This window comes from Pituophis catenifer, unplaced genomic scaffold, assembly GCF_029215685.1.
Source record: "Pituophis catenifer annectens isolate HBS135680 unplaced genomic scaffold, rPitCat1.0.hap2 SCAF_2, whole genome shotgun sequence".
NCBI lineage: Eukaryota > Metazoa > Chordata > Lepidosauria > Squamata > Colubridae > Pituophis > Pituophis catenifer.
In genome coordinates, this window is record NW_027256882.1 from 112,753,394 (window position 1) to 112,776,314 (window position 22,921).

Below are 22,921 nucleotides of genomic sequence, written 5' to 3' on the forward strand. Positions count from 1 at the left end.
TTAAGTGCAGTGAGGCTGGGGTTTGATATTTAACTTCCTGAGGTGAAAGAAAGCATAAATTATAGTGTGTTGGTTCTCTCTGGTTTATTTATATGTTTTGAATTGCTGACCATATTTTCTTACTCAGATAGATGTGGGAGTTGGAGATAGGAGCTTCATTCACAGGAATAATTTCAGGAAGAAGGTTCAACATGTTTGTTCAACCTATTGTTTTAGATCTTTGGTGTCTGCAAGAGTCTATCTTATATTCATAATCTTTATCTATGAAGATACGGAGTAAAGCAGTGGTGAAATCCTCAGCGGGTTGCCACTGGTTCACTGCGCACATATGCACAGTGCATGCCAAATGCATGCTGTGCATGCATGCACTGCAGACGCATGCACAGTGTGCATCAAATTCATGCTGTGCATGTGTATGCAAGAACGCACCAAATGCACACTTTACATGGAAAAAGGAGCTGTTTGAAGGTAAGTAGAACAGCGAGGGGGGGAATAGCTTTGCCGGATTTCCTGCTTTCTAGCGAATATAAATCACGCAGCACAGCTGATCATTGGAAATACCAGTTTGGACAAACCAGTAGCTTTTTTTTACTACCAGTTCTCCCGAACTGGTGCGAACCAGTAGCATTTCACCCCTGGGGTAAAGTCATCTGAAGTTGTGTAGTAAAATATTCCATAGGGGTTTTTTTTCCCTCCCCCATGTTATCTCATAGAGTGGAGATGCCTATTTCCATCAAGGGCATGGGAGATGTGTAGAAAACTGGAGGGGAATATAAAAAGTAATTCAAAAGGGTCTTAGTGTACATCTTTTTTCTGAACAGAGCTCCATGTCCTTTGTAAAAAAACTACACATTCTAAGATATAATTTTGGATCCAGTATTGCCACATGAATTTTGCATTTTGGTCTGTGCTCCTTTATTTCAAAACTTTATATCAACTTCCTTCTTTGTTAAAAACATCAGGTGATGCCTTTGGTTAGAGAAATAGAGGACAGATTTCCTTGATAGAGATTGGACTTCAGATCATGCCTCTGAGGGCAAATCTGACTTGCTCTAACCATGTCTACTTTTGAGTACCAAGTTAAAATATTTCTGTGTCTGGATATTTCAAACTTGATTGCAGCTGTCGTGTGTGACTTCAGCTGATTGGGTGGAATTTTCATTTAATTCCTCTCGATGTTATGGTCTTGAAAGAGAATGTACAGTGTGTTATAATTTTATCACTGTATGTGTAATTACATGCTTATATATATCACTGTATAAACCCAGCTGTTTTTAGGAATTCTTGCAAAAAAAAAAAAATTCACTCAGCCAAATTTAAAGAAAAGAATTTCCCTTATCTATCTATATATAGCTCACTTCTAGCTTAGTTATGCATCTCTTTTAACAGGAGCACCTGGGATACTCTATTTAATAGCTTCATAAGCCTATTAATTTCTTATTGTGCAGGCTAGGTTTTTTTTTTCCTTCCTAGATCAGTATGAGGAAAATGAGGAAAAGTGGATGGGGATGGGGAGGGGATCCAGGCTATTAATATATTTTTTGCACATGATTAGTGCTCCATTAATTTACACTTGGTTTCTAAATGGAGCAAGTGTAGTAAATGAGGAGGTGGAAGAGTAGGAGAGGGCTACTGAGCCAATCCTCTTGTGATCTATTATTGAAGGGAAATTACCGGATGGTGCCTGGTGCATCCAGCTTTTTTTTCTTTCTTTTTTTAAACTGATGGATTATTCTTCTGAGGTGGGAGCGCTAAAAGAGAAGGATGCAGAGAAAGCTGGTGCAAGGGGAGCATAAGTTGTATGACTCGAGAATGTTAATTTGCATCCTGCAGAAGGCTGCTTTATTTGATTCCCCAGCTTCAGCATCACCTTTACATCTCTGTGCACGTGGCTATTTATAGACGAGGCTCTCTGTGTGTTGCTTCCACAGTACTTTCTAAATATATGTTGTCCCATTATACAAATAATGAGTTAAGACGTGGTGCTGGGTGGATGGAGCCAGTGAAGATTAAAACCATATTACATACCTAAGTTTATGAGAGGTTTTTGCTTGTTTTTTGTTTGTTTTTTTGCACAACCCATAGCTTCCCCTTCCTTTCTTGGTTTTCACAAAGTGGTGCAATATTTCACATTTGGATACATTGTATTCACACTACAATTAGTACTATTATAATCAGGGCATGTTGTAAGTGCAATAGGAGTCAAATGAAAAGTAATGCTTCTAACCACCATAACATAAGTTTAGTTTAAATAGTAATATATGAAATGGAAATAATCCCTGAAATGAGCTATTTTGTTACCTTACATTAACTTCTTCACATAATCATCACTGTTTACTATCATTGCTGCCCCTGATAAGCAAGCTTGGTAAAGCCATCATGAAAGAACTCGACATGTTTTCTCTTCCACCACATCCTGATAGATCCCTCAACCTCTCTGAGTCACCACATGCCCACAAAAAGTGTTTCTTACATTTTTGGAAAAGATAGACGTTGTATGACACCATGTTGGACTGTATGCCAGATGGTATAAAATGATAAGATGCAACTTCACAATTGCCTCTTGGCTAGTGAGGTGTAAAGCCTAGTATTGTCATGTTGCAGCAAAATTTTTTGTGTGTGCTTCCAAATTCTGTTTCAAAGCTTTGGATGTTGCAGTGTAGCACTATGAGTTAATAGTGGTGGTAGGTTCAAGGAATTCCATGTGAATAGCCCCATTTGCCAGATCTTGACTTTTGAAGGGTTTTTCCATAGGTGAAATTTTCTGATAATATATATTGTATAGATTGATGATTCATTTCTGGGTCATAATAATGAGCCCCATGTTTTGTCAGATATCAAGCTGTGAAGAAATTCCTCACTTTCATTCTTGTAGCATGACAACTGCTGGCAAATTTCAACTCTTAAAACTTTCTCAACCATCAGCCTGTGAGGAACCTCCCTTGCTCAAACTTTCTGATTTTGAAGAACATCAGTAATTGGACCCCACACATTTCTTGTGAAATGTCAAGTTTGACAGCCTTTGAATGATCTGCCAATTGTCCTTAATTAGTTAATCAAACTTTCTCATCTGAAACTTGGTTATTGGCACAAGTTGTCCACTTTCTGCATGATATGCACATCAGCTCTTTCTAGTTCACCATATTTACAGTATATTCTTTGACCCAATGATGCACTTCATGCATTTATTTGATTCAATATTTGATGCCACACAGTTCCAATTGACTCTGGGCAGATCACAAAATTAAAACACACACACACACAAAACAAGTTATTAAGAATTTAGTAAAGAATATACCTTCCATACAAGATAATTATAAGATGGCAATCCAGATAGCACATAATAAATATGAATTGGGGGAAATCCATTCACCCTTTACTCAAAGCCAGGGCAAATTATCAGTAGTCATGTCAGGACAGTCATCAATATAAACAATCTGCACTTGTTGATGAATTTGAATTGGAGGGCTCTTTCAGCAGACAAATATTCAATCATGATGAAAGTACACTGAGTATTTAATACAAGATTCCATTTCATGAATAAATAGCAAGATAACCTTTGCTCACAGCAACCTCCCACCGAGTGAAAACAGCAGATGCTAAAGAACACGTCACAACTTCTAACATGTCATTATTGCCATCTATTGGTGACCTATAACATTGGAGGCATTACTTTTCATTTGCTCCTCCTACTTTCAGTTTTCCTGTGGCTAAACCCTGTACAGTTTAATGTGTTGTGACAACATCAAAATGTGTCATTTGACAAAATAAAGAGGTTGTATATTGTGAATATTTAGTACACAAGTTTATATTTCCCAACTCACACACGGGTGACTCACAACATTAAAAACCTCACCCCCACCCCATGGCAGCAACAACACAATCAAACTAACTATTTATTTATGAAACAAATTTATATAGCTATTTACTCCCCCAAGGAAAAGTGTTGGAATTGAAAGGAAATCTCTCCATTACCGAACATAATTCAAAGACCTGGGAGTAGGGAACATATTTTCTGCTACACTGAGTGACTTCAGTGGCCAAACCATGCCATGTCTATGACTGTTTGGCAGGCCATTGGGGAAGAAGTTTAGTGATGGAATGAAGCCTTGCCAATACTCTCCTGATGCAAAAACTTTGGAACACTGGGCATTCTCCTGCGGCGGGCACGGCAGTCAGGATGGGCGGGGACACGGGTGTGAGTTGTTAGGACCGAGTCTGCTGAAGCAACAAAACCCCGCCTCCTTGCTCATGCTGGCAGTTTTTTCGACTCGGTCGAGTGGGACGGTAGTGTCTAGAGGCTTCGCTGTATCTCCTTTCTGTTGGGACGGCTAGATTGCTCATTTACAATCTAATTTGGCGCTTACGGGCAGACGAACACACAGTAAGACCGCTGTTGCCCCTATTAACCCCGCCGGTGGCGTCTGCCAGCTTGGTTCCGGCGTTCGCTGCGACTCGGGCTTTGCCCTGCAGCAAGGCGGCGATCCGTTTAGCCCCGTCATTGCCGCGATCGCTCCAGATTCCTGGGGGCTAGCGATCTCAACTTTGAGGCTGCGGATCGAGAACAGAGGCTAGTGGGACAACTTTGACTGCCATACTAACGCAGTAAGTGGCCCGTTAACGGAGAGGCTAGGATTTAATTGCGGCGGCCATTTTACAGCCCGTTTTCATCATGGCGGACGCCATTTTGAAGCCCTCTTCGCGCGCTCAGAAGAGAAAGGGAAAGAGATGCCAGGAGCCCGATCCGGGAGAGGGGCCCTCTGGTCTTCAAATGAATAAAAGGCCCAGACATCAGGGCTCTTCCAGGGCTGTAGAAAAGCCTCCTCCTCCTCCATCAGCTAAACATTCTAAGGATGAGGAGAGGAGGCATAAGGCGATCGAGCGGGCCTTTAAGAAGGCCTCTTCTCGTCAGGACCCCAATCCACAACCTTCTACGGCTGCTAATGTTACAACGCCCACAGGGCCTATTCAGGAAGGGCCTCTGCAAGCCCCAGGTTTGCCCCCTCTATCCCCTGATAGATCCATTCAGGAAGAAACTCCTTTCTCTGAGGCAGCCTCGGTTTTTCCAACTGGCCATGACACACTGGCACCTGAGCCAGAACCAGAACCTACCTTTCAGAACGAGGCAGATAGACCTGATCTTCAGGTTAGGGCTGTTCCAACTCCTGACTCTAACTCTGCCCAGGTGCTTTCTCCTGCCTTAGCGGCCCTTATCGCTACTTCCATTAAGCAAGGCATAGCCCAGGGTCTTCAGGAAAGGGCATCCTCAAGGGTCTCTGAATATTTAGAGGACCAAGCCAGTTCCCTCAGGTCTCATCCCCTGGAGGTTCCTTCCCTCAGGCAGGAAGGGCAAAGGTCACCTTCTCAGGACAGCCAAGGTTCCGTCTCCCTAGAGGAGGAAGCCATTATTGACCAGGAGTTGTCAGAGGACGAAGGCCTTGAGCCTAACCAACCCGCCTTCGTGGGCCTATTCCGTCCTCAAATGTTTCGGTCATTATTATATAAGGCTCAAATGACCACTCGCTTAGGTATTCCACCTTCTAAGCCCAAGGATCCTTCCGATGCATCGGATACTGCGGCTAAACTATTCGAAGAACCCGCGGTGGCGTCAGAGACCATCCCTGCGCCAAAATTGTTTTCCGATGTCCTTCAGAGGCAGTGGAAATTCCCTAGTTCAGGCCCTTCTCCAAATTCTCTTGATAAGAGGTTATATAATGTGGCTTCGGAGTATGCAGACCTCTTACAGATACCTACGGTTGACGCTCCGGTTTTGGCCTTAGCCTCCCCATCTCCAGTCTCTGGTCCGCCGGAGGAGGCTTTACGACCAGAGGATAGAAAGTCCGAGCGCTCTCTGATTAAAGGTCATCAGGCTTCGGCCTGGTCAGTTCAAGCAGCCTCAGCGGCGTCATTTTTTAATAGAGCGTCTATTCTCTGGTTAAAACAACTGCAGAGCCGTATCCCGGCTTCAGACGTTCGAACCCACCAAGATATTAATAAAATTGTGGCATCGGTGGAGTTCTCCGCGGACGCCACTCTAAATGCCGCGCGCTTTTCGGCCAAAGCTATTGGTTCTACAGTAACTTCTAGACGCTTATTGTGGCTGAAACACTGGCAAGCCGACATACGTAACAAATGGCGCCTCGCATCCTCGTCTTATACTGGTGACAAGCTGTTTGGACCTGCTTTGGATCCATTGCTAATTGAAACACGAGACCATCGCAAGGTGCTGCCAGCTCTTTCTCGTCGGTCGGATTTTAGACAGGTACAGTCCTTTCGTCCTTCCTCCTTTCGTTCCCCAGACACCGGCTCTTACCATCAGCGGTATCAGCGTTCCTATCCAACCAGAGCACCCGCCTTCCAGGATAATCAGGGTAGACAGGGGCCCCGTTATCCCCCTAGGAGATTCCCTCGGGGAGGGCGCAGTCGGCCCTTCCGAAGGGCTCGTTAAATCACCTAGCTCCATAGCCATCGGGGGCCGTTTGTCCATTTTCGCATCCCATTGGGACACCACAATTTCTGATAATTGGGTTAAAAACGTGGTGAGATTTGGACTTGCCCTCGAATTCAGAACTTCCCCTCCTCATTTATATTTACGTTGTCCCGTGTCTTTGGATAGGAATAAGAGGGCCCGGGTGGGGAATGCCATCAGACACCTCCTGGCCTCTAAGGCCATTCAACCGATCCCAAGATCGGAATTTGGGAAGGGATTTTATTCCCGCCTGTTCTTAGTTCAAAAGCCATCGGGGGATTGGCGTCCCATCCTAGACCTTAAAGCCTTAAACCGGTATTTAATTTTTCGCCGGTTTAAGATGCATTCCCTTCAGACAATTTTGTTGGCCATTAGAGAAGGAGACTTTTTGTCTTCTATTGATTTGACGGAGGCCTACCTCCATGTCCCCATTCTTCCTGAATGCCGCCAATTCCTTCGTTTTTCTTATCAGGGGAATCACTATCAGTATCGGGCTCTGCCCTTTGGTTTGTCATCGGCCCCTAGAGTTTTTACTAAAGTGATGGCGGCCCTTATGGCTCACATTAGTGACCTTCCTATTAGAGTTTTATTTTACCTTGACGACATTCTTATTCTGTCCCGATCTCCAGTTCAGGCCCTAAAGGATTTAGGGGACACCCTTAGAATTTTGCAAGAGCATGGCTTTTCAGTTAATTGGAAGAAAAGCCATTTAACTCCTTCCACCCGGATCCAGCATCTGGGGGCGGTAATTGACACGATCACATCAGAAGTTTTTTTGTCTCCTGACCGTATTTTAAGCTTACAGTCCTTAGTTAACCGGATACTAGACCAACGTTCAACTTCTATCCTCACTTTGTCTTGCCTTCTGGGCAAAATGGTATCGACCTTCGGAATCGTCCCCTGGTCCCGCCTGCACAGCAGGGACCTCCAGTGGTTCCTACTACCATACCAGCGGTCACGCAGGGACTCCTCGGTTCAGCGAGTAATTCTTCCTCTTCGGGTGCTTCGCTCCCTGTCCTGGTGGACCTCAACAGCTCTGAGCAAGGGCACCCGATTTCGCGAGCCACACCGCATGATCTTGACAACAGATGCCAGTCTGTCGGGGTGGGGCGCCCATCTGGGTTCCCACCTAACACAGGGACAATGGTCTCCGCAAGAGCAGAGTCTGAACATCAACGTGTTAGAGTTGAGGGCCGTATTCCTCGCTCTTCAGAAATTTCGTCATTTGGTCCAGGGCCGGGATGTCCTCGTCCTAACGGACAATGTATCAGCAAAGGCCCACATCAACAAGCTCGGAGGCACCCGGTCGCGGGCTCTTATGAGAGAGGCTCACACACTGGGGATCTGGGCGGAACGCAATCTGAATTCGATCAAAGCAGCGCATATTTCCGGGGCGGAGAATCGCACAGCGGATTCTCTCAGCAGAGCTCCTGTCGATCCAGCAGAATGGAGCCTTCACCCGCGCCTCTTCCAGGAGGTGATGACGCGATTTGGGCTTCCCGAGGTGGACCTGTTTGCCTCCAGCTCAAATCACCAACTGCCTCGGTTCTTTACTCGATTCCCGTCTCCGGGAGCGGAGGCGGTGGATGCCCTGCGCTGCGACTGGCCGACCAACACTCTCCTATACGCCTTCCCTCCAATTCCATTGATTCCGCGTGTCGTCAGAAAACTTCTCCAGGAACGGGCAGAGGTAATCCTGGTGGCCCCTTTCTGGAACCGGCGCCCGTGGTTCGCGGACCTGAGGGCCCTGTCCACAGACCAGCCTTGGCAGATACCGGCCGACCGGATAGAGCTTCTACAAGGCCAGCTGAAACATCCGGACCCCCAATTCCTACGCCTAACCGCTTGGCGGCTGAGCGGCTCCGTTTGACGGAAATTCCTCTCTCTGCCGACATCATAACGGTCATCCAGGCTTCTAGGCGCGGATCCACTACTCGGATATATGAGTCTACCTGGAGAGCCTTTTCGCTCTGGTGTCGCAAGCGCCATCTGTTGGCTTCTTCGGCTACGGTGAAACAGGTTCTGGAGTTCATCCAAGAAGGATTCGTTGCGGGGCTGTCACCCAACACCCTCAGGCGACAAGTGGCAGCTCTGGCTTCTGTCCTGTCCTGTGGCTCACAGGACTCTATCTCCAGGCATCCCCTTATTCGTCAGTACCTGCGGGGTGCTACTAACATCCGGCCTCCCAGGATTCATCGCTTTCCAACGTGGGATTTGCCTAAAGTCCTTTTGGCTCTTACTAAACCTCCCTTCGAGCCATTGAGAGACGTCTCCCTCCGGTTTCTGTCATTGAAAGTAGCCTTCCTAGTAGCAGTGACTTCTGCTCGTCGGATTTCAGAGATGGCTGCACTTTCGATTCGCAAGGAACTTTGTATCATTTACCCAGACAGAGTGGTGTTTCGCTTAGATCCTTCGTTTATTCCGAAGGTTAATACCGTATTTCATAGAGCCCAAGAATTGATTCTTCCAGATTTCTGCCCTCGACCTAACCATCGTCGAGAGCGGCTCTGGCACAAGTTAGACGTCCGAAGGGCGGTAAAGATTTACATCGACCGGACGGCGGCCTTCCGGCGCTCGGACGCCTTCTTCGTTTCCTTCCTTCCGGCTTCTCTGGGAGCCAAGATCTCATCAACCACCCTGGGCCGTTGGATCAGGGCATGTATCGCTACTGCATACGACTCTCTCTCCCTCCCGGTCCCTCGCGGAATAACAGCGCATTCCACCAGGAGCGCCTCCACTTCGGCCGCATGGTCTACACGGGCATCAGTGGAAGAGATTTGTCGAGCGGCTTCATGGGCATCCCCCACATCCTTCATCAGACATTATCGCCTGGACGCTTACGCCTCGGCGGATGCTGCATTCGGTCGAAGGGTTCTTCAAGGAGTTCATCAGGTCTCCTAAGCACGGGGGCCGGCCAGCTCCCTCCCGACGGACTCAGGACTTTGGTATGTCCCATCCTGACTGCCGTGCCCGCCGCAGGAGAATGGGCGTTGGTACTTACCTGATACGCCTCTTCTCTGGCAGGCGGGCACGGCAGTCAGCCCCACCCTTTGGGGCCGTCCCCGGGTTCTACTCCCTTACAGGGGGTGGGGGGGGGTTAACATTTCATCATGTCCTTTCTCTTTTTATCTCTAGACACTACAGTCTGCTATGGTATCCTCGTCTCAAAAACTGCCAGCATGAGCAAGGAGGCGGGGTTTTGTTGCTTCAGCAGACTCGGTCCTAACAACTCACACCCGTGTCCCCGCCCATCCTGACTGCCGTGCCCGCCTGCCAGAGAAGAGGCGTATCAGGTAAGTACCAACGCCCATTTTCTGGTGAAAATTGATGGGTCTTTATGTTTCCCAAATAGGGTTATCAGTTGGTATAATTTTATGATCTGACTGGATTTGGGGCTGGCAAAGTTAAGTGTTCCAAGGAAACAGTATAAATCTGTAGTCAAACTCATTGCCAAATTGCTTTCCTTCAGCCAGGCTTCACTAGCTCCATGCAAGCGAATGTGTGATTTTATCCCCTTGCCAGCTCTCCTTGGTGCCATACTAGCTATGATAGAAGTGATGCCTATTTCTCCACGTTAAAGCTAAGCCAGAGAATAAAATAAAAGCAGAATTCCCTGATTCCCCTTTGCTACTTCACCATATTTTTTGCCTGCAGAGGGTTAATCAGAGTGCACATTACTAGTACACTGACTACAGATCAGTAATTTTTGCTCAGTAAAAACCTGGAAAGCCCGTTGCTTTCTTTTCCAGGTACATCATCAATTTTTACAAATAGCAATGAGAATGTTACTGACACCCGTCAGCTCAAGTCTTTTTTGGAAGGAGAGGGGTGAGGAGGAGGTACTTCTGCTGTAGTAAAAGCCATTGCTGGATTCTACTATAGCATCAAGAGAGTTTCGTTTTGAATTTTTTTTTTATGGAGGTTCAAGAGAGAGTTTTAATCAGCCCTTTTCAGGGAATAGCAATTCTAAAATGCATTAAATAAAAACAGCATAGAAATGTGGTAATTGGAGCCCCTCTGGTTACTGCTGAGTGTAATTACAGTAGGAGGCCTGACCAGCTGCAATGAAGCTTATCCAAGCAACCTCTAACTGATCTGCTGCAGAAGCTTAACTGTATGTGCAAACAAGGGATGCAGTTTTAATTTCCTGAAATGGCTGAAAGTTTTGGATGTGAATTAATGAACAATCCACAGTCCCACAACATAGATACAAATGGTGAGAACAACAGTCTTAAGTGCAACAAAGCTGGTCTGGATAAGAACAGAGAAAAAGAATCTTAAATTGGCATGTTTACACAATATTGCAAATACATGGGTGCTGCTCATGAAAATATGATTCACTCATTAATATTCGAAGTGCATGCCACAGTTTCAAGTACCCAGACCTTGCCAATTACCAGAACATGTCAAGCCATAGAAGCTTTGTCTAACCCCACCAGAATCTTCCAGGTAGGTTTTCCTGCTTTATGCTGACAGGAAAGGGGGTTACTCACTCTTACCAACATACAATCTTAGCTTATCTTGCTTTGTTCAGTATCCCACTCAATCCCTTCTTGATTTGACTTAATAAGAGCCTAGCCTAGCAGGATATTGCAAAAGGACCTAGCAGGATGTGTGTAAAGCTAATAATATTGCTATTTAGTTCCTACTGTAGGAAGTTAGCACCCACCCCTCTCCTAGAAGAATGAAATATTCTAGGAAATATTAAAAAGGCAGAATATTATACCTCCCTGGATGAGAAATGGAGAAACATGTTTTTTAATCAGGAAGCAGACTCGCTCTTAATAGCCCCCACACTCTCAATAGCCCACAGCAGATGTCAGCACTTAAGAAATAAAGAGATGTCTAGGTCTATTCATAAGCAAATGCCCTCACCCAAGATCCAACAAAGATAGGATTACCCCTCTACCCATCTAGCAACAGAACTCAACACATGGCACATGGCACCTGAGGAGATTGCATCATCCAGCAAGGCTCAACCAAGCCCCCCCTCCCTCTCTCTCTCTCTCTCTCTCTCTCTCTCTCTCTCTCTCTCTCTCTCTCTCTCTCTCTCTCTCAGAACCATGTGGTCCTGTCCACCATTAAACCAATCTTTTCAAGCAGTCTCCATGTTTCCAGTGTCTTTCTCCCCACTTGGAACTGAACACAGATGGACATTTCTCCCAACACTACAATAAAAGTATCTATTTATACGCTGCTTCCTGTAACAATTTTTACAGTGATACGGGTATTTTCGCTTCCTAGGATAGAGCCTCCTAGAAGTAACTGAGAAGGGGCATATTAAATTAAATAGTGTGGGGGAAGTGCTTATGTTTGAACAAGTTGTGTCGCACACTGTAAAAGAGTTATTTAATGTATATACTGCTTTTTATTATATACCAGTAGCATAAAGAAAGTGGCAGGGGAAAAAAAACATCATTTGATTGCTTGCATAAACATTTTGTCCTAGTTCAAAAGGTGAGATATATTAGTGGATACATATAAACATGTCTGTAGTTCTTTTCTGTTCCTTCTTTTAATATAAATATCACCTTAGATTTCAGGACCTGCCAGACTAGTTGTACTATAATTGCTCATTCATTAAGAACTTTAAAAGAGACATAGTGCCTTCATTTTGCAGCTTTATGCTGTTGTTCTAAAAACCCGAGAATGACTGACAAATCATCATTGCAGGATGTGTATTTTCCACCCAGGAAAATATAAGCAGAGCAAGCCTTTGTGTTTCATACAGAATGAATGCATAGACTACCATGAAAAATATCCTGTTGATGTCCTGTCTAAAGAGGTATTTTGCCAATATTAGACGGAAAATATCTGCTCAAAGAATACTGCATTCTTGGTGCTTTTCTTCTTGGTGCTGTCTTGTGCAACATGACTTGGGAGGGGGGAGTGTTGGGTGTTTAATGACTTCACTATTATGGCTATTACGGAGTAATAATGGCTGCAGATAACCCAAAGATATGCCTAGAGTCACTGAAGACTTTTTACTTTTTAAATACAAATTACATCTTTAAATATTTGAAAATCAGTTCATATGTTTGGGCTTGAGAAAGACCCACAAGTGATTATACAATATCTACAGTGTAATTGTAAAAAGTATGCTACATATGCAGTGCATAGTTTGTTGAAAACAATCCTGTATCAGCGTATAATAAATAAATGTACTTATCAGCAAGAAAGTTATAAAGTAAATGGATCTACCTTGCATATAAATTTTGAATTAATAACATCAGTGGGCAAGACTGCGCCATGTATTTGAATTAGCTTTAACTGGATTAGGCTAGGGTATCTAATGTTTTAGACAGCTAAACTTTTCCCGTGTGTGTGGATGTGTGTGTGTCAGTGCGTGTGATATCAGTGCTTCCAGCATTCAGGTTTCAACACTTAATGTGTTATGTCTCTAGAGCATTCTTTCCATTACTAGCCTGGTAGGCTGAGGGTCAACTACATATAACTTGAACATGTGATTATCAGCTATGTCCAAATCAGGACCAGAACAAAGGTTAGTGTAGAATTGTTCATTCTTTCCTCTTCTGCAGTTCCATCTGAGAAGGCAGGAAAAAGAGCTCTGCAATTTACATTGTCCAAAATTATTAATTAGTTTGTTTGATTTGATAATGAATGAGATAACAGCAGAGAATCTGAATAGGGTATAGAAGTTGGCTAGAGCAACTGCATTTCTCGTGGTGGGATCCCTGATCTGGATCTGATTTGAGTATTTGCTTATATTTGGTATAATATTGTTATTTGTTGTGTTTTTAAACTTGCTATCTAAGCATGACTCACACATAGTGAATTTAATCACAGTTGACTCTGTCAACCCATTTTCATGTTTGTACAACACACTGAATTTTAAACATCAAACAGTCTGGAGTTTTTACCCCAGGCTAAGCTAAAATGTAATTGGCTACTTTATATCTCAGGGCGTCATGTGAGCACAGTTATAGTTTTAAAGGTAGTATAAGAATAGGAATAGGAATTACATGCATGGATAGGGTGTATTGTACTTGAATTAGATGTTTTCTTTAAATATCCTTAAATAACAAAGCACCTTGATGGCTGTACCTCATTGCAGCATAGAGTCATGCAAGTATGTTAAGACATTGGTTCTCCACCTTTTCTTCACCATGGACTCCCTTTAAATACCTTTTAAATACCAGACCGTGGCCACGGATCCCCAATACTTCAAATCATAACATTTCTTCAAACCTTCGCTGATCCGCCCTGGGGCCCGCAGACCATAGATTGAGAACCATTTCATTAAGCAATGAAATGCTAGCTAGGTATTGCAACATGACAAGGGAATCATGTCATAAGGCGTATAGGGTTAGATACAGTATTGCTTACTAACTTCCAGTTCAATAACACCCCACAATATAATTATAAAGCTCCAGAATTTTTAATTGCTTTGGGTAAATTCACTTTTTGTAAGATCTACCAGTTCCTAATCAGATATATCTTATACAGCTATTATATTTGGATAGCCACTATACAGCAACAAAGATGCGGAGAAATTTCTAATTCTTTGTTATCTTCCATGGATTGTTCAGATATTCACAGCCCAGATATGGCAACCCTAGTATCCTGACTCATCTTGACGGAAATGCAGGTTTCCCAGTTATTTTCTTGACCTGCATGGATTCTAAGTAACTTTTGTCAGAGATACATGGAAGCTGCTGCATACTGCTGCATCCATGTGTCTCATTACTTCAGTTGAATTTGAACTTGCCTAATTTTCCCATTGAAGGTTGGAATTAAAAGTGCTTGACTTTGACTGGATTGTGTGCATTGGTTTAAAAAGAGTACTTTAGTAGCTTCCAATTTTATTGCTATATGATAGATTTTCCCAGAAGTGAAAAATACATTTCAGTACTATCTAGTTACAAAGGCTAGAAGACTGGAAGGTTTATTTATTTATTTATTTATCAAATTTCTCCAAGATCTCCAAGATCCCTTCCAGATTCTATTCTATTCTATTCTATTCTATTCTATTCTATTCTATTCTATTCTATTCTATTCTATTCTATTCTATTCTATTCTATTCCATTCTATTCCATTCCATTCCATTCCATTCCATTCCATTCCATTCCTTTCCTTTCCTTTCCATTTCTTTCCTACTCTACTCTACTCTACTCTACTCTACTCTACTCTACTCTACTCTACTCTACTCTACTCTACTCTATTCCTCCTGGAATCACGGCTGTCTTTGGAAGAGCACTTGACGGCTGTGGCCAGGGGGGCTTTTTATCAGGTCTGCCTGATTCGCCAATTGCGTCCCTTTCTGGATCGGGACTTGTTAAATACAGTCACTCATGCTCTCGTTACTTCCTGCCTGGACTACTGCAATGCTCTCTACATAGGGCTCCCCTTGAGGAGCACCCGGAGGCTCCAGCTGGTCCAGAATGCGGCTTATGGTTATGGAACTGGCATGGCGCTCCCATGTGACCCCCCTCCTGCACTGGGGAGCACAGCTGCACTGGCTCCCGGTGGTCTTCCGGGTGCACTTCAAGGTTTTGGTTACCACCTTTAGAGCGCTCCATGGCATTGGACTGGGGTACTTACGAGACCGCCTTCTGCTACCAATAGCCTCTCACCGACCAGTACGCTCCCATAGAGAGGGGCTTCTCAGGGTGCCGTCGGCCAAACAGTGTCGACTGGCGGCCCCCAGGGGGAGAGTCTTCTCTGTGGGAGCACTTACCATCTGGAACGAGCTCCCCCCGGAGATACGGAGGATCCCGGATCTGTGCACGTTTTGTTGTGCTCTCAAAACATTTTTATTTCAGCAGGCTGGCCTGGCCTAACTCTCCCTTTTAAATTTTTAAATCGTTTAATTTGTTTATAAATTGAGTGTTTTAAATTTGTTTTGGCCAAAAAATTTAATAATTTTAATGGATTTTTAATGTTTGTATTATCTGTATTTTATCTTGGCTGTTCACCGCCCTGAGTCCTTCGGGAGTAGGACGGTATAGAAATTTGATAATAAATAAATAAATAAATAAATAAATAAATAAATAAATAAATAAATAAATAAATAAATTATTTATTTTATAGATAGACCAGAAATTTTTATTCCTAATGTTCTCTCATTAATGTATGAATTTGGGATCTTATCTGGGATTTAATAAACTGGAATAGATCAGACTTGTTTCCTATATGTCATATATTTTATTTTCTGAGTCCTTTGTTTACCTCAGCATAGGAATCTGGAATAAGAAACTTCAACACAGTTCCTCTTTGAATTCAAACTGAGTTCAAACTTTGACTCTGTCAAATCCTGACAATACTAGGAACCCTGTTTCCTCAGGTGTTATTACATTAAATCTATGATTTGGCTTATCCTATTATTGTTATATTTTGGGCTAGTGTCAGTAGAATTGTAAATACAGTGTCTGATCAATCACTGTATATCAAAGATGTATATATTTTTCTTGGCTCTATCCCCAGTATTTTGTATCTATTAAAATATCAAGAATTGTGATTGGGGCAAAGAAGGGTTTGGCTAAAAGAATGACTATACAACACTGTGAATAGAAATCTCCTGAATTACAATAATGGTTGTTGATATGCAATGTTTGTCAGCATTTGAATCATTTTATTTGTTCGTTCGTTTGTTTGTTTGTTTATTGGACAAAGGGCCAAAGAAAACTTTAGAACCGTATGATCAAACTTTCTGTTAATGTATGTTTAATGTTAGGCATGTATTGAATATAAATATGCCATGGTATTACCAGTTTCTCTGCCTGCTTTTATAATAATATAAAGTCATCTGGCTACTCTGCTGTGTAAATAACTAGAATATAATTACAAGTGAGTTTGTATCTTGTCAGAAACTCTGTGTTTGGGAAGCATCTCTTCTTAATTTCTTTTTTTCTCTCATGTCCTTCTGACTCCTCCCAGCAGATTATCGACAGTGAGAATGAAGCTTTGCTGGCAGCTCTCACTGAGACACTGGATGACATTCAGGAAGAAGACATGGGTCTGGCTGCCTTCAAAAATATGGACGAGGGGGACATGCCCAACAGCGGCTACACCTCACCCATCCCCTCTCCCAATCCTGCTGCACCAGTCACGAGGGGGCCTCCTGTGGCCCAAGAGGTTGATGAGCTGTCTCTAGTAAGAACCACTTCCTACTGTTTAAGGTGGATTTGGATGCGCCTCTGATAATCCGGCTGCATGGGTATGATAGGAAGCAAAGGTCTGAATTTTTTCATTATAGGCTTACAGTTATAACAGTACAAAAGCATTATATCTATTATTGTATACGTATACATGTGCCACATTGTTGCTCTCATTTGATCTGCTCCATAGTAATTTTCATCGGGAAGAATATGATTATGATAGAAAAAGGAAGGGCATAGAACAGGCTAGCGCATGAAAGCGCATAAGCACATCACCGTACATCTGGTCTTCCATTTAATGACTGGTTGCTTAACGATTTGAAATTACCACTGGTGCAGAACGAGTGCTTTTACACCCCACAAAGCACTTCTGGCCTTCATAAATGTGCCACACACCCCATTCTTCATATCACATGACCCCCATTTTGGCTGCTTGACAACTGTCTTGCCCTTACAACCGTTTGCACTGTACCCCTGATCACGTGACTGCAATTTGCAATATTTTCTGCTGGTTTTCTGGCATTCTTTTTGCTGGTTTCTGGCAAGCCCTTTGAGAAAAATGGGGTTGCACTTACAGCCATGGCATTCGCTTAATGACTGTTGTTTTACTTAATGACCGCAATGATCTGCTTAATGACCACCACAGAAAATGTTATAAAATTGTGTCTTGTCACATGAATACCTTAACTTACAACTGGAAATCCGGTCCCAATTGTGATTGTAAGTCAAGGGCCACCTATATTCATTTCAAATACTATCTATATTAGGGATGCTCACTGTTCAACATTTTGTCTCATCTCTTACATTTTTCCTTACGTTACACTTTCATGTCTGTTAAAGAGATGTACATGATTTTGTAAATTGTGACATTTTCTTTGCGTGAGTAGTCATGATATAGGGCAAGCTGCTATGAAGCATTTTCTCTAAAGCCACCAGTTCTAGTACAGTAATTTAATAAATTGTTCTGAGATTTCATAGTCTTGGCTGATAATTGCTTCTGGCCAATCTTAGCTGGTCTTGGAAACCAAGTGAGATAAAAATTGAACTAATTAGTACTTGGATGAGAGACCATCAGATATCACTGGGAAATACAAGATATTATACTGCTGTTGCATGGTTATGTCCATGTAGTCATCTGAAATTGAGTTTAAGTCTTTAGCTCACATAGTGCCTATATAATTTCCAAGGGTCTTGAAACTTGCTTCTTATAAAGGAACTTGTTTTTCCAAGGAAAACTGACATTTGTGGGAAATTTTGAGTTCTTAATTAAGGCACGCACCCTAGTCCTCCTTTGAGGTATCAGAATAATCTGCAGTTCGTTTCTATTCCTCAGTACATGGTATTATTTAGCCAACCAGCAGGTGAGAGCAAAGAAAAGAATATTATGGATGACAGCCTCGCTGATAATAGAAAATACTTCTGCTTGTAATCCAGGTTTCACTTAACAAGGAAAGATCATTATGGAACTCTGAAACTTCAATGCTCCATAATGTCCTTTCCCAAAATATGCTTTCATAGGAGAGGAGCATTCTTTATTTCAAGCAGAACCTTGCACAGGATACCAGGAACATAGCTTTGTAGATTCTAGCCTCTCATCCATCCATCCCACTTCCCTGTTATCTACCATTAATGAATTTCATGATTTCTAAAAGTGTTATAGTGGCATCTAGTGGTAAGAAGTACACATTTCCATGTCACAAAACTGCCTGTGTATGTCTCTACATATCATACACACCCATACCCACACATATAATATATATATTGCACAAATCTTTATATATATGATGTATACGTTGCAGAATTGAGGAAATAACTTTTTAATGTTTTGTCATTGTAGAAAGTTTACAACTAGAGGATCAAATTAGTATTGCACTATATTGTATTAAAAAAGTTTGAAATTTTGGTTATGGGAACCAATTGAATATTTGTCATTTGCTTAATTGTTAAGGAGAGTTTTTAGTTTCTGGGCAATCCTTAATTTGCTGCTATATTCCCACCAGAGTCAATGGTTGGTTAAGGTTCCCATTTTGCCTTCAGTGAGAGAATGGGCAATGTGAATTTCTTTTCTTTTTTTTAAACAGAGATATTCTGGACATGTAATCAGTTATTTAAAAATAATATTTTACTCAGATTTGGTGTTTTTTTTTTTTTAATGGAATATAATATCTGTTTTACAGACATCCTTAAACTCACCTCAAACTAAGAGAGAAAATGTTTCTTCAGATTGCTTCATGAGCTGTTGAATTAATTAATTGAAACCCTTGTTAGAATGTTACATCCAATTGATTTCTTTGGCAGGAGCTTCCTGCATGCATACTAAAATTAGTATCTGAAAATAAATCACAAATTAGGATAAAGGGGAAGGAGAATATTCCAAATTTTCAGAAACCGATTAAATACCGCCAGCCTTTTTAAACTTGGTTTCTCTGAATGTGGGAACAACATCTTTTCACAAACTGCTATTGAACGTGTGTTTTCTGTCTCTTTGCTTAAAACTTAAAAAAGGAGTCAGAAATTTGAAATTTTCACACTGGAAAATATTCATTCTCCAACCCCAATTTCTAGGTTGAAGAAAATAATATGCTACATACTTGTATTTAGCTTAACTTAGCTAGTATTTTAAGATACCATGAGGTCAATGTTGAAATATAATTCTACCCTAACCACTATGGTTGGCCCAAAGCATACCCATCCTATGTTGCTGTTTTGGAAAGAATTTCCAAAAAATTTAGGAAGCTTTTTTGGAAAGGACTTGCAGAGTGTTTTGAAATCATGACTTCTAATTTAAAATTTAAAAGTACTAGGAGAATCTGCCTTTCTTGTAAGGCAGAGGTGGGGAACTGTGGCCCTTTTATGACTTGTAACTTCAACTCCCAGAATTCCTGAATTCTGGGAGTTGAAGTCCACAAGTCATAAAAGGGCCACAGTTTCCCACCCCATTATAAGGAGTAATTTTCAATTTTGGCAATTAAGCTATTTCCAAAAAGTTGCAGGATGTTTATATTGTCAACATTTTTTTCAGGGCTTATTGAGATAATATATAATTCCTACCTTTATCCAATCATGTGAAATAAATTTCATTTCTTCCACCCATCAATGAAAGCTTGCTGTGGTTTTAAATTATTACTACGGTATATACACAAAAATGTGAAATCACTGTTGCCAGTTCTTTAGCTCAGGGGTCTCTAACCTTGGCCACTTTAAGCCTGGTGGACTTCAACTCCCAAAATTCCCCAGCCAGCTTTGCTGGGAGTGGAAGTCTGCCAAGCTTAAAGTCAGTGGTGGGATTCAGCCAGTTCACACCTATTTGGGAGAACCAGTTGTTAACTTTCTAAGCAGTTTGGAGAACTGGTTGTTGGAAGAAATCTTATTTTGTTTTTTTCCACTTTACAGGGCTAATCCTGTAAAGAAGGCAGGAAGGAAATATTCTGGTGTTGTTTCTAGCCTAATCTTTATTCCCCTGCTTACAGAAACTGCCTCTCTGGTTAACCCTTATTACATTGTAACAGCTAAGGCAAAGCGCCCATCGACGTGAGTGGCGTTGAGTTGGCCACACCCAAACGGTCACATGACCACCGAGCCACGCCTACCCATCTGGTTATTAGGTCAGAGAACCAGTTGTTAAATTATTTGAATCCCGCCACTGCTTAAAGTGGCCAAGGTACGAGACCCCTGCTTTAACTGGTATCAACCTCCATAAGTACCAAGTTCTTCCTAAGAATTTGGGATACCGTAATGTATCAGAGTTACTATTTCTTTATTATTTTCATGGGATGGCAAGTCAGAATAACTGCAGCAATAAATTCAGTATTTTTTTTTTAAAGCTTGGCTTTGCCAAATTATTGCTGATCTTCAGTCCTCCTGTGATTTTCCTCATGAGCTTGATTCATATGATTCTTTATCTTTCTTGGGGGTGTTAAAGAAAATGATAAAATTCTACTCATGTTCGGAGGAAGAGGACTTCTTCATTCTCTGTCACTTTCTACAATGGGGAATATCCATGGAACCATTCCAAATCTTTGAGAATTTTCTTTTTATATGGAAGAAATAAGATGCTCTTTGCTAATGAAAGCTGTCTCCTAAACCTAGCAACTCGGCTACCATGCTTCTTCTGTCCTCTTACCCTTCCCTGACAGCCATGAGTATGATTTTGATATTTGATATTCATATTTTGATGAAAGAATTTTTATATTCTTCCTAATATATGAAGAAAGGGGGGGTTATTGTATGAAATAATATTCGGAGGAGAGATAGGCTGTTAAAATAAAATACTTAATGTGGCTTTTAGTTTGGATCTCTACCTCACTTATCCTATGATTGTGTTTGAGTGTGGTAATTTAGAGAACTTAAAAAGAAGTGACTACTGTTCAATTTATATGTAGGAATTTCGACTCTTTCTTTCACCATTTCCCTTTCTAGCTAAAGAAGTTGCTTCTCTCACCATCCAATGTGCCTCCAAGCTATGAGGTTCAAAGAGAGGGGAATATATGGCGTCAAGGACCTCCTAAATCCAGACCTCAGCGATCATGTGCAAAGGTACTGTTCTTCTTGGCAGCTATAGCTTTACATAACAGTGGACTATGTTTATGTGAGATGAAATTTTTGCCAGGAATATTACACAGTTGTTGTATGTTCAGATCGTTAGCTCACATGAGTTGCGCTTATTGGCAGTGACTCTCCAGAGTCACTTTCCAGGTGATGTGGTCAGTTTTTCATCTTTACCTTCCAGTGAAAATAGACCAAATAATTTCTGCCACTGAGAGCCCCTATGAAGGTTGGGTAGTTGTTCTCTCTGTATTTATAGTCCTCCTTCCTCTATGTTTCTTCTCATAGGCAAGCCATGACAGCAACCATTTGGTTATTTCTCTCAAAATCTTTAAAAGTGGTGTTGGGAATGTTGTTCTGCAAGATAGTACAACTCTTTCTGTTTGATCTATCTGAAAATTAAGGCATTAGAAAGGCAGACTTTGGGTGAGCCATGCCAAAAAGTCAGAATTTAGATCCTTCTGCATATAACGGATATGTCATTTATTATGAACACAATGTACAAAGTGATAGAACCATCTAGTTGTTAAAGCCAATTGTTTAAAATCACACAAGAGGCCTTTAAAGGTTTTTCACTTGAATAAAGGAAATTGTGCAGCGTATTAAATAAATGAATTTGGATTGCATAGGGAAAGATAAGGAACATGGGAAGACAGACTGTAATGAAGCCTGGGGTGGGGATAGATATTAAGCCTTCTGTGCTTAATGTCATGTTTGTTATATATGTCACATGGACATAAAATTGACTGAAGAATCTCTGCAATCTATACCATACCATGTGTCTGAAATCTTTTTTAAAAAAGTTTTTTTAAAACAAACTTTTTCCTCTTGCTTTTCCTGCTAGTTCTTTTGAGAATCTTCTGGGCTCTTCTCTTGATTTCTGAATAAGTTTAATGTATCTCCACAGTTTATATCTTTCAGGTTTTCCTGTTTCCTGATATAGGCAGGTAGATAGATAGATAAGATACAAAGATAAAGGCTTGTTCAAAGTAAATTTCTATCTATCCTGTATTGTCATAGATTATCAAAGGTCTTTGAGGAAATCTAGAAAAGCATTAAAGCATTAATCCTGGTTTGTCCATACTTCCAAAGAAGTTAATGTTTCTTTTTGTTTTCTTATTGTTTTGTTAAAGTATAGAAAATTGGCTGATGTATTAGTATGGAAAAAGAGCTTGGAAGAATCCTATAATTAAGGATCCTCCCACTCTAATCCAGTCTCAAGGTCTTAGGTATATTAAGATGTTTTTTGTATAGATTACATTCATCTATACCCATGATGGCGAACCTATGGCACGGATGCCACAGGTGGCACATGGAGCCATATTGATGGGTACACGAGCTCAGCTCCAGCATGCATGTGTGCACTGGCCAGTTGATTTTCAAGCCTTCCGGGCCCACCTGAAGTCAGGAAACACACTGTTTCTGGCCTCCGGAGGGCCTCTGAAGGGGTGGGGAAGGCCGTTTTTGCCCTCCCCAGGCTACTAGAAAGGCTCTGGAGCCTGGGGAGAGCGAAAAGTGGGCCTATCAGGTCCACCGTGCCATCGTGTGCGAAAAGCAGGGGGAACATGTGGGGGGGGCACATAAAATTATGGATGTGGGCACACATGTGTGTGACCTCCCCTGCATTCCCCCTGCTTTTGGCACGCAATGGCAAAAAGGTTAGCCATCACTGATCTATACAAATACTCCTTTTATGAGGAAAAATGTTGAATGTGGATGTTTAAGTGTATTTCTCTTTAAGATTACATATATTTCTGTCTTTTTCTTGATATTATTTTAAGTCATTTTC

The 22,921-nt window shown here is 41.8% G+C and overlaps 1 protein-coding gene across 1 annotated transcript in view; it reads left to right on the forward strand.

Annotated features, from left to right (window-relative positions):
• The window catches only part of PPARGC1B (PPARG coactivator 1 beta), a 153,578-nt gene that overhangs the window by 111,445 nt on the left and 19,212 nt on the right, over positions 1-22,921 (forward strand). The window contains exons 3-4 of the mRNA XM_070937370.1: positions 16,370-16,582; positions 21,007-21,123. Of these exons, the coding sequence (XP_070793471.1) occupies positions 16,370-16,582; positions 21,007-21,123 (330 nt within the window). The remainder of the gene's footprint in view (positions 1-16,369; positions 16,583-21,006; positions 21,124-22,921) is intronic.